Source organism: Mytilus galloprovincialis, chromosome 6, assembly GCF_965363235.1.
Source record: "Mytilus galloprovincialis chromosome 6, xbMytGall1.hap1.1, whole genome shotgun sequence".
Taxonomy (NCBI): domain Eukaryota; kingdom Metazoa; phylum Mollusca; class Bivalvia; order Mytilida; family Mytilidae; genus Mytilus; species Mytilus galloprovincialis.
This window is the reverse complement of record NC_134843.1, coordinates 87,806,737-87,820,049: the sequence shown is the minus strand read 5'-3', so window position 1 is coordinate 87,820,049 and position 13,313 is coordinate 87,806,737. Positions and strand designations below refer to the sequence as shown.

The following is a 13,313-nucleotide window of genomic DNA, read 5'->3' as shown; positions in this document are numbered from 1 at the left end:
GGCTTAATAGAGTGTGTTAATTAAATGTTTAAGTTGAGAATTGATTTTTACAATTTTTGGATGTTACCTTTAGCTTTTATATTTTTTATTTATATATATAGGTTTATAGGAAAGAACATCAATCCGCTAATTTATAGTTTTGAAGCAGTAATAACATGTTGTATTTATTTTCTTCATTGAATTTTCGCACAGGTTCAGTATTTTCTATTCATTGCACAAAGTTTTCCCTTTATTTGTCATTGTGCTAATGCGTTCATTTTCATCGTATGACTCTTGACGTAACACGGTATTTATGTATCCAGTTGTGAAAAAACTTACTAATCCCGTTTATTCTTGGACCTGAGGTTGGGAAATCTTAGTGTTTCGAATAAATCATAAATTGATTGATAGATTGATTGATTGAGGTTTAACATCATTTTCAGCGCTAATGTCTATTTCTTGGAGGTTATTTTTTTTTGTTACTCTAATATACATATACCACAAACTAGTCAAAACATTTACTAAATTTTATCATCGGTACAAGGACATCATTCGTAAATATAATTCAACATGCAGATTTGAAAATGCCTGTACCTAGTCAGGAATATGAGTTGTTGTCCATTCGTTTGATGTGTTTTTCATTTGATTTTGCCATTTGATTAGGGACTTTCCGTTTTGAATTTTCCTCGGAGTTCAGTATTTTTGTGATTTTACTTTTCACATCCATTTTTTCATGGTACTATTCTTTACAAAGCACAAAAGTGTCGGCATTCACCTCAAAAGCTAACAAAACCTTTAAACAGACCAATAGAGAAGGGGTATAGTTACGATACTGCTGTTAGGTCATAAAAGATTGCATATTTTGGTTTTAATATTGATTCACTTATAGGGTCTTTGTATCAGAAATACACACATTTATTCTATAGAACCAGCTGTTGGCATGATACGGGTTATGTTCTTCTCATATATTTTATGATGGTATAATACTAACGTTAGGGGTTGTGCTTGATATTCATATGATAAAGACAAAATTTTTCAATCAGTTTAATTGAGGTCTGGAGCTGGCATGTCAGTAACTGCTAATAGTCCATTGTTGATTTATGTATCATTGTCATTTTTTAGTTTCTTTTGTTACCTATTCCTACATCGGACTCGGGCTTCTTTTGAACTGAGGTTTACTGTGCGGATTGTTGTGTGTTTGTTTTTTCTACATTGGCTAGAGGTAAAGGGGAGGGTTGAGATATAAAAAAAAACATGTTTAACCCCGCCGCATGTTTGCCCCTGTCCCAACTGAGGAGCCTCTGGGCTTTGTTAGTCTTGTATGATTTTTGGTTTTAGGTGTTTTTTATATATATATATTTCGGAGTTTAGTATGACGTCCATTATCACTGAACTAGTATACATTCTTGTTTAGGGGGCAGCTGAAGCACGCCTCCGGGTGCGGGAGTTTTTCGCTGCATTAAAGACCCATTTGTGGCCTTTGACTATTATCTGCTCTTTGGTCGGGTTGTCTCTTTGACACATTCCCCATTTCAATTTTCAATTTTATGTATATAATGATATTATCAATAGCGTAGTATAATATCAAAACTTTCGATTGTTATTCTTGGAGAAAAACAATCTCAATTTACTGTTCATCGATCAATTCTAAAATTTATTGATTTGATTCAGAAGTAGTGATGCATGTTAATTCCTTGCAGCAACTCAAATCCTTACTAATTAAAGTTAAGTTATTTACATAAAGTGATATTTTTTTGGTGCAAAATTAAGACAGATTATTATAATTGAAAAAAAAGAGTTGTAGCGTGCTATTAGTTTAAAAAGTTATACGAAAGAAAACATTATTTGGCAAACATTAGTTATCAAAACCTTACCCTATATCTGCAATTGAATTTATATCAATAAATAAAAAAAATAATTGATGTCTGATTCTTTTCACAAATAATAACGAATCCGACAAATTAGTATTTTTTTCGAAGTAGGAAAAACTAAGTTATTTCCCTTTTGACTATAGATAATTCGTTTTGTAATTGAGAAATAAATGTTAGGAAATAAGCTGAACACGCGAACAAACACTCGATAAGACAGACACGCGTTTCGTCTACATAAGAATCATCAGTGACGCTCATATCAAAATAGTTATAAAGCCAAACAAGTACAAAGTTGAAGAGCATTGAGGATCCAAAATTCCCAAAAGTTGTGCCAAATACGGCTAAGGTAATCTGCCTGGGATAAGAAAATTCTTAGTTTTTCGAAAAATTCTAAGTTTTGTAAACAGGAAATTTATAAAAATGACCACATAATTGAAAATGATTTACCTCTATACTTGCAATAATTTATATTAAAGTATAAAGGTGTTCTTTTTCGGAGACAAGTACCTGTGGGTTTCGATGACAATTTTTGTTCCACAAACTAAACCATGTTTGCAAGCAACCGGAACAACCTTGAACGAGGATAACTGGGGAGGGTTTACAAATCATATATATCGTCAAGTTTTATCACGGCTTGCATAAATTGAAGTTGAAAATTAGCCAGAGTCTAAGATTGTCATGGATGGTCATATTGTTTCATTTGACCTTGACCAATCATTTGTATTAGGTGACCTTGCATACATGTTTTATGACAAGTTTGGGTTACATCAGCCAAGTAGTTCTATGTCATTTCTATGGAAACGACGAGAAAACTATGGGCCATAATGCCATGCCGCTATGGATGCTTCTTGATAAAAAAAAAAAAAGACGAGGGCAAACGTACGAAATTCCTACTGACGACGACGGTCGCCATATGATTGATAAAGTTTCCTTTTCAGAAACCGTCAGTTGATTTTTTTTTATCATTGAACCTAGAAACTAATAATCATGATATATTAAAAGTAATACTGTTCATGATATAAGAAAACGTATATTGTTGATACCAAATGTAGTTATAATGAAAGTAAATACATTTTGTATGAAAAATAATAAACTTCCTTACCTATTCACATTGGAACAGTAATTACTTATTTGTTTTTTTAAACCGTTTATACCGATCAGTAGTAAAACATTTTAAAAATCGTTGATCTGAAAAAACAATTGTAATTTGTTTCTACGAAAGATCATATAGGTTTACACAATTATGATGTGTAGTGGTCTGAATGATTGTTTTTACTTTTGGGCTTGGTATTACAATACACAATTGCATATTGTTTTTCCAATTTTCACTTTCTACATTGGTTTCTATTGTTCATTTTTGAGTTTTTGATGTATTACCTACACATAAAAACAAGAACCCAACCCCTTAATTCATTGATATTCGTTTTATCTACAACAATAAAGGAGTAAACATAACAAACAGGGTATTAAATAAAAATGTAGTCTACTAAATGTTTACCGTGACCGATGACGGAATTCTCATAGAATAGGAAACACAACATAATTCAACGCGGTTATATCATATTGATTAGCTTGTAAAAAACATATCTTCTACTGTAAATATATACTATTTTTCAAAATGTTAACATTAATATTAGTTGACATGACCATAATCATAAATCAACTGGTTACCTTAAGAATATATTGCCTTAGCTGTATTTGGCAAAACTTTTCGGAATTTTGGGTCCTCAATACTCTTCAACTTTGTACTTTATTTGGCATGTTTTGTTGATTTGAGCGTCACTGATCATATATCTGTAGACGAAACGCGCGAACAAAAGTTTAAGCCAGGTAGATATGACGATTTTGATGCTCATGCGCTGTACGTTTTCGGTAATTAGAAAGTTAATGAGTAAAAGATTACAAAATGTATCAAATGGTATAGCTCTTATATGATTCTGAATTACAGAGAGCCTATATTCTTAGTAACGACGAAAATTTCATACAAATTCATTATTTGAAAGATTACACAAGTAGTCGATGCACAGGATGTTGATTTGCGAGGAATCTGAAAATGCACTACACAGTAAGACATGCTAACATAGAGCTTGATATGAAAATAGCGGAAACTCTGACTTGAGGTTTGAAGAATGCCACCAAAATTTGATGGGACCTGACGGAAAACAGTATATCCCTTCCTTTGGAGCGGAGGTTTAATGAATGTTTAATTGACATATGACAAACACAGTTAAACATGCTATTCGTTATGATAAATTAGGAGTATATCAGTTACCCAAAACAATCTAAAATAATTCACACTTTGAATTCATACATATTCAAACGTCGTTTGACACATATTACCCGACTCAACGTCGACAGCCTCGATTTGAAGTTCAGTATGTCCGAAACAAATAGTTACATCTATGTCACGATATTTTTCAGTGGGGTTTGGAATTCTTACTACCACATTTCCAGCATGTTTACATGTTTTGTCATCAGTATAGCCTGGTTCTTTCTTCGTTGAAGTGAAAAGAGGTAGATAGTGAAGCTCTTGGAATTTTTTGGTGGTCGTAAAAGTTTCTTTAATTTTCTGTCCAAGACTTACTGTAGAATTGATCACCATAAACTTTTCAAATACTTTTTCGCAAAGTTCCAATTCATCAACTTCAACTTGTCGATGGAATTCGTGTAATTTTGGATCAAAATCGTTCGAAACTTGAAACCCATATGTATGACGTACAACACGAGATACAATAACATTTGGATCAGTTCCGAAAATTACTGCTCCTTTCAAAACAGCGAGAGTAGCTTCGTTTGGAACTATGATATGATGTGAAGGAATAGAAGTCTTTATTGCATGTTGCACAATGAGACTTTCGGAGAACCCTCCAACTAAAATTACATTGATAGCTTTTTTATTTTGAATCTCGTGTAATTTATCTTTTATTAGATTAACAATTTTGTCTGTAGTTGGCTTGAATAAAAGTTTGAGTAAATCAACTTCAATTCGCAATTTGTCGTTGACTATCGTCATTTGTTGGTTATATTTAGACGCTTTTAATAAGCTTACAAAATCGTTATGGTGATGTTTTTCACATATTTGGGTCAAGGTTAGAAAAGGTATCGACATGGTAACTTTTCCTGTTTGTTCGGGAGTTAAAGATCGCTTAACGCATTCAAATTCCCTGAACAAATCCAAGTGAGCTGTAGGACTCGAACTAATTAAATCATCAATAACAGCTTGTCCAACGATATCCATAAACATTGTATAGAATGCATTGTCAACGGCGATGCCACCACAATCAGCACCACATGCCCTGCAAATTTCTTTCAGTTTGTTTTTGCCGATGTTTTCTAAAGCTGTGATGTCACTGGTTCCACCTGCGATTAGATAGAAGCACTTTAACAGTAATGTCTACCAACCAAAATGTTTTAGCCTGTTTAAATTGTAATAAAAACAGAGAAAAATGATGAAAATAAACAATTGACTATTTCCTTTTTATGTTTTTGTTTCTTTGTCACGCAGATGTAAACAATGTTTGCCAATTACCATTCATGAGATTAACATTATTAGTGCCATTAAGAAGGTAAAATAGGACAAGGCAATTTTTCTTTGATCAATTGTTTTTCTATGTTTCAATAACTTCTTTCTAACATTTAAAATCAATAACCAATAACTTTTTTCTTTCAATTTGTGACCGACATTTTATGAAAACATTTCTATTTGTAAGTTTAAAAACAAATTATACCTCCCATGTCGACTACCATATATTGTGTTCCCTTCTTCGAGGACAAAACACCTGTATTTGTACCGACCGACAGGTTTGATGAAATGTGATGACAGAATATTGAAGCTGCTTCTGATTCTAGGGAAACCACCAGACTGTCATTTTGTATACCTGCCTAAATACATAAGATTATTATAACATGTATTATTTTTCTGAAAACTGACCCGACTCTTCTTCCCAATTCTTTTAAAATTTAGACCAATTCAATTATGGATGAAATTGCATTATACATCGGCCTGCTAATTCTTCATTCTAAATTTTAATGTTTTAATAGAAATTAGAAAGTATACAGTGTTCATTGTTATTGGAATGTGGTTCGCAAGAGATTCAAACGTTTAACAAGTTAAAATAAATACATAGTTGCAAGGATTATTGACAAAATAATGTAACGTCTTGGACTTAGTATGCATTTTAAAGATAACAAGACGCAGTTTAATATTGATAATGAGTGTATATATATGCTCTGAAACTTCGTACTTTATTCTGCCCTTTTCAACTTTTTTGGTTCGAGTATCACTGTTGAGACTTGTGCAGACAAATCGCACCTAAGTCGTATACAATATTAAGCCTGATATCTATGATAACTATTTACCTTTACTGCGCATTGCCGTATGAATTGCTTTGCACTATCTGACCAAATAGAGGGCACGGTTAGTACCCATTGGATTCCAAAGTCAGCCACATCAACACCTTGTCTAGATAAACTGCTAATCAAATGCTGTTTTAAAAATCGTATAGAAGAAGCGAATACGTCTTTTGCTGGAACTGATTTTCCTCTAATATCCGATAGTTCGGAATCAGTTGATAGACTCTGGAAAGACCAAACTTGATATTCAAAATTTTGACGATAAAGCAAACAGGTTTGATTTTTTTGAATATTCCTCTTTGGTTCAATAAATTTATTGGTATATAATAATGATATTGTTGGTAGGTACTGCTTGTTTCAACCCACCATTGTTTTCTTAACATGTCCTGTACCAAGTTAGGAAAATGGCAGTTGTTATCTTATTGGTCGTTTCTGTGTGTGTGTTGCATTGTAGTTTGTTTTTTGTTACACTTCAGTGTTTCTTATAGTTGATGTGTTTCTCTCGGTTTTAGTTTGTAACCTGGATATGTTTTCTCTCAATTGATTTATGACTTTCGAACAGTGGTATACTGCTGTTGCCTTTATTGGTAAAGAAAGTTCTACTTTCCTTTGTATTTGTATCTCACAGTGTCAACGTCTAAGAGTTGTCAAATCATATACAAATTACAGTATTCAAGAGATATTGTATCCACGTTATACTTAAATATTTTACATATCATCCGTGAATAAATTTGTTAATCAGAGCAACATGTTTCTGTTAAAATTTTCTCTTTTTTTGGGTTGGCATTGAAGGACATCGCCTCTAACTTTAATGAATTAATCACAAAAATGGAATATGTAAATTTACTTCCACTGAAGTTGAGTTTTGGTATAGGGTGTTATCCCTAATCTTCAAATACTCAAAATCCGTCAAAATGGAGGTTTTGGCTATCTTCGGGTGTTAATGATATAATGAAATGCGTAGAAGTTAGTTAACATTTTGTAATATCTTATATCTTATATATTGAGATGTTAAACTGTTAATAAATTATTGTTGCAAGACTTTTTTGAAAACAATCTTAGTGTGTAATAATTTTAGGTGCATTTACTCCTTCCATTTTGGGGATAAATTTTGATTTACTAGTAAATTCAGTTCGGCTCATGCTTAAAATTTTACATCGAGTTTTCTTTTTGCAATGTTCCTAGCTTTGTACAAAATCTTCTTGGACAAAACAGTCAACATTTAGAAATATACATAATAAAGCCGTCCTTATCTAAATACAAGCAGATTTAAATTACTCTGAGATAAGGTCTTTTAATTTTCAGCATACTTTTATTTGCATAAGTTGCTTTTAGTTAAAGCTGCAGTTTTATACTGGAATACAGATTTGATTTAAATTTAAAGACAGAAAAATAAAGGCAACAGTTATTAGAAATAAAAAGGCACTATCAAAATCATCCAGTTGTACATCAATTTTGAACCGCCATTTATAGGTGTGTTGCTTTGTTTCAAATTTCGAGATCGTATATATTTTGATTTTCAAACAGTTATGTGTCAGTACTGTAGCACTAACTACTTTGTAAAGGATAAGTCCGGGGAGTAAAAGTCCACCAGTAAAAGTATTGTAGGAAAAAAATACTTATTCAAAACTTTTTTTTTATCTTAGTCTTTTAAAATTATCTTTACATTAGCTCACTTAATTACGAATAAACAAATCTGATTTTGTGCAATCTTTATTAGAATGTACTAGCAAACGAAAATTACCTCTTTTTCAAACAATTTCAATTTAAATCTGTGAAAGTAATAATAGCCGTCAAATTTACCATCCATTTCTAATTCCGTGTACCTATTTTCAGCCTGATACCCAAAAGCCACAAGCTGTTTGTTTGAGTCAAGTAAAAGAGTCGTTGGTGTTTTAATGGAAAGCAGGTTGTGTCCACCAGCATTCCAAGCTTGGTTCATATTAATGGAAATTTGTCCTTTTTGAGAAGAATCAATGATAGCAAATGCGTATCCAGAATACATTGTACCAAAGTCGATTGCAGCAATCATAACTCGACCTTTAGATGACATTTTCTAAAAAATAAATGTGTTTTATTAGAAGAATGTAACAATAATATATTTCCATATGACACTCGCAAGATCACATTTTAAAGTTCAGTGAACAGTGCAATCTAGGTCAAAACCGTAAGTTTTTATATAATTTGAAAAGTTAGCTTCTAATAAACATGTCTACTTAGTTTCGGGTTTATGTGAGTACAACTTCATGGGAAACCAACGTGATTAAAAACACTAGTATGACACAGGACGGACGCGTAAATCAGAAACATAAAGCCTTACTTCTGTCCCAGGTGGGTAATAAATATAGATACGAAATTATAATTTCTTTATTCTCCAAAAAATGAAAATAAATACATGACACATACAAAATGGAAGTTGTACTTACAGATCGGCATTTGATAGTATAAAATGCTGCTAATGAAGATGAGGATACAGGTTATTTGGATGCTATTAAACAAAAATGAAATCAGCAAAATCGCTGGTACAGCGGTAATCAATACTCAAACTTTAAGACAAACCATAGAGACAATAACAATCAAAACCAAGGAGTAAACAAGGACTCATAAAACCAAAGGACATTTACATCAACAGTTATAAATGATAAATAAGAAACAACACGAACTCCACTAAAAATCGGGAGTGAAATCAGGAGCTCCGGAAGGGTAAGCATTTCCTGCACCGTATACGGCACCCGTCGTGTTATTTCTTTGTTCAGTTCGGTTATGATGGAAGGTTATTATGACTGAGGAAGAATATCAGATATGATTTCTGACACACTTTTGTCATAATGGCCAATCAGCTCATGATGGCAACCATAAATTTCTTGAGTGATGACCTTAATTTGATTGATTCATAGCCCTGTCTCAGCAACTTTTGAGAAAGCAGTATTCCTCGTTCAACAAAATCAACGTAGCTATGCAAGTTTACTAGATATTGTAACTTCAGCTTGAAAAGTCAAAGAATTTATTTTTTTTGTGTGTTTGTCTAAACTTGTTTTGGATTATTTGCTACCGAAGTACATATTTGGTTTTCAATAGTATATGACAAAAAAATCAAATATAAAATTGTTTTGAAGAAGATACCGGCTTCGATACAAGTTTGGTAAGTCATCTAATTAGATAGTATTGATGTTGCACATACAACAAATATTTAATTTTGCTAAAGCAAAAAATTGTATGTTGACAATTTTAATTTTGTTATTTTTTCTGAGCATGTAAAATATTTTTTAAATACATACCTTGACGCTGTACTTTTATTGCTAATGGTAATCTTATTTCCTATATAATTTTTGTCTTACTCTTGATATTGGTTTTGAAAGTAACCAAGGAATGATCAACACACAAATAATTTTAACCTTTCAATTACCTACACGACAAGTTTCATTCTAAACAAAAATATGTTAATTACAATTCTTACAAACTTTAAAATAAATAATAACTCGCCAAATTAACATAACACAAAAATTCAGTCAATAGTTTCGCTACGGTACGCAAAACTGAATCTATTGTAAAGGAAGCTATTACTAAGCTAATGATATTTAAATCTGGTTGACTTCTCAGCTTTGAAATACTTATTGCTATCTTTTGTTTGTGATATAATCTATTAGAAGGAAATAGATTATTTAAAATAATAATCTATTAGAAGGAAATTAATTATTTTAAATAATAATCTATTTGAAGGAAATTAATTATATAAAATAACAATCTATTTGACAATGAATTAAACGTGAAAATGGCCATACGATATCACCCAATAATAAAGCACTTACGTGAATAAAATCATGACCCAAAAGGGAAACCCACAAATCCTGGATTTCTTTTGTATAAATATTTGACAAATAGTTTTGACGCAGTAATTAAATCAAAAATATCGTAAAGGATAAATGATCTACGAACTAATGATATGGTTAATTGGCACACGAATTAATTTTCTTAACTTGATGACGATGACAGAAAATAATCATACCACATGTAGAGTCATAAACTAAATTCATCTAGTACTTGTTAAAGGAAATTTCATATCCAAGCATAAGTAAAGAGATTCTAATGATAAATATTTATATTTCAATTCATTTGAAAACAAGCATTTATATTTGAAAAGATCGACAAATTAGGTCAAAATAAGATCAGAGACATAGTGTGTACTATAATACGTGTCTCTGGTACGATAGTGATGTTGTTTGAAAGAGTACGACCATTGTAGAAAAAGATGAGAATAATGAATAAAATTAGTCAGTATCATCGTCTCTGTCGTCAGATATGTTAGAATAATGTATTGAAGTAACACAATCGTAGCATTGGATGTTAATGTAGAGGCTAAGAGAGCCTGGAGTTAGCAATTTTTATAGTTTTCTTTGGGCTGAAATCAATTTTGATCCAAATTTGAATTGCGATAATTTTAAGTAAATCATAAAACTAGAGGCTCTAAAGAGCCTGTGTCGCTCACCTTGGTCTATGTGACTATTTAACAAAGGAAGCAGATGGATTCATGACAAAATTGTATTTTGGTGATGGTGATGTGTTTGTACATCTTACTTATGAACTTGGCCCAGTAGTTTCAGTGGAAAATGTTAGTAAAAATGTACAAATTTTATAAAAATTGTTGAAAATTGACTATAAAGGACAATAACTCCTTAGGGGGTCAATTGACCATTTCGGTCATGTTGACTTATTTGTAAATCTTACTTTTCTGAACATTATTGCTGTTTACAGTTTATCTCTATCTATAATAATATTCAAGACAATAACCAAAAACAGCAAAAATTCCTTAAAATTACCAATTCAGGGGCAGCAACCCAACAACGGGTTGTCCGATTCATCTGAAATTTTCGGGGCAGATAGATCTTGACCTTATAAACAATTTAACCCCTTGTCAGATTTGCTCTAAACGCTTTGGTTTTTGAGTTATAAGCCAAAAACTGCATTTTACCCCTATGTTCTATTTTTAGCCATGGCGGCCATCTTGGTTAGATGGCCGGGTCATCGGACATATTTTTCAAACTACATACCCCAAAGATGATTGTGGATAAGTTTGGATTAATTTGGCCCAGTAGTTTCAGGGGAGAAGATTTTTGTAAAAGATTACTAAGATTTACGGAAAATGGTTAAAAATTGACTATAAAGGGCAATAACTCCTATATGGATCAACTGACCATTTCTGTCATGTCGACTTATTTGTAAATCTTACTTTGCTGAACATTATTGCTGTATACAGTTTATTTCTATCTATAATAATTTTCAAGATAATAACCAAAAACAGTAAAATTTCCTTAAAATTACCAATTCAGGGGCATGAACCCAACAACGGGTTGTCCAATTTATCTGAAAATTTCAGGGCAGATAGATCTTGACCTGATAAACAATTTAATCCCATGTCATATTGCTATTAACGCTTTGGTTTTTGAGTTATAAGCCAAAAACTGCATTTTACCCCCATGTTCTATTTTTAGCCATGGCGGCCATCTTGGTTAGATGGCCGGGTCATCGGACATATTTTTCCAACTAGATACCCCAAAGATGATTGTGGATAAGTTTAGATTAATTTGGCCTAGTAGTTTCAGAGGAGAAGATTTTTATAAAAGATTACTAAGATTTACGAAAAATGGTTAAAAATTGACTATAAAGGGCAATAACTCCTAAAGTGGTCAACTGACCATTTTGGTCATGATGACTTATTTGTAAATCTTACTTTGCTGAACATTATTGCTGTGTACAGTTTATCTCTATCTATAATAATATTCAAGATAATAACCAAAAACAGCAAAATTTCCTTAAAATTACCATTTCAGGGGCAGCAACCCAACAACGGAATGTCCGATTCATCTGAAAATTTCAGGGCAGATAGATCTTTACCTGATGAACAATATTACCCAGTCAGATTTGCTCTAAATGCTTTGGATTTTGAGTTATAAGCCAAAAACTGCATTTAACCCCTATGTTCTATTTTTAGCCATGGCGGCCATTTTGGTTGGTTGGGCGGGGCACCGGACACTTTTTTTAAACTAGATACCCAAATGATGATTGTGGCCAAGTTTGGTTAAATTTGGCCATGTAGTTTCAGAGGAGAAGATTTTTGTAAAAGTTAACACAGGACGACGATGACGGACGACGACGACGACGGACGACGCCGGACGCCGGACGCCGGACGCCAAGTGATGAGAAAAGCTCACTTGGCCGTTCGGCCAGGTTAGCTAAAAAGAGGCGACAGATGCCTCATGCAAGACTGTTTCATTTGCATAATTATTCTGACTTGACAATAGAACTTTTTGAATTCAATACTATTATACAATCAATGTTCCCTTTCATGACTTCAAAATTTTCACTTGTTTGATTTAACTTAATGCTCTGCAGGCCCTATCATTCATCAACTGGTGTCACTAAAGTATTATGTTGTTCAAAGCATGAATTGGGAATATGAACATAAAAAGATGCGGTATGATTTCCAACGAACTCTAGAGACCAAAATGACGTAGAAATTAGCAACTTCCTTTCACCTTACAACCTTCAGCAACGAACTAATCATATACCATATAGTTAGAAATAAAAAAAAAAAACGAAATTCTTATTATTTTACTTTACTTAGACCATCTTACTCAGTCCGTTCATTTTCACTGAACTAGTATATATTTGTTTAGGGGCCAGCTGAAGGACGCCTCGGGGTGCGGGAATTTCTCGCTACATTGAAAACCTGTTGGTGAACTTCTGCTGATGTTTTTTTCTATGGTCGGGTTGTTTTCTCTTTCGCATTTTCCCCATTTCCATTCTCAATTTTATTTAGTTTTCTGTATTGTGTTTTGTGTACTAGTGTTTGTCTGTTGGGATTTTCTTTTTTTATCCATGGCGCTTGAGTGCCCGACTAGTATCTTTCGCCTCTCTTTTACTTTGAATGATGATTTGGTTTAAAAGTTTGAGCACTCATACCCATACTTAAACAGAAGGAGCAATGGCATATGAAAGAATATGCATACAACTTTTTAATATATCATTAAAACGGATACCATGTATCTGGCATTGATGAACTATTTAGTACTGATAACTCTACCGTTTAGAAAGAAATTCACACAATAGCTG

At 32.5% G+C, this 13,313-nt stretch overlaps 1 protein-coding gene across 1 annotated transcript; it reads right to left on the bottom strand.

The window, feature by feature from the left end:
* Window positions 1-2,864: 2,864 nt before the first annotated feature.
* LOC143080602 (heat shock 70 kDa protein 12A-like) lies at window positions 2,865-9,727 on the bottom strand. The gene is made up of 5 exons (XM_076256526.1): window positions 9,482-9,727; window positions 7,948-8,259; window positions 6,210-6,428; window positions 5,579-5,732; window positions 2,865-5,210 (listed from the first exon to the last, which is right to left on the bottom strand). The coding sequence occupies exons 2-5, from the start codon at window positions 8,254-8,256 to the stop codon at window positions 4,156-4,158; spliced, it is 1,737 nt and encodes a 578-aa protein (XP_076112641.1). The 5' UTR covers window positions 8,257-8,259; window positions 9,482-9,727; the 3' UTR covers window positions 2,865-4,155.
* Window positions 9,728-13,313: the final 3,586 nt, after the last annotated feature.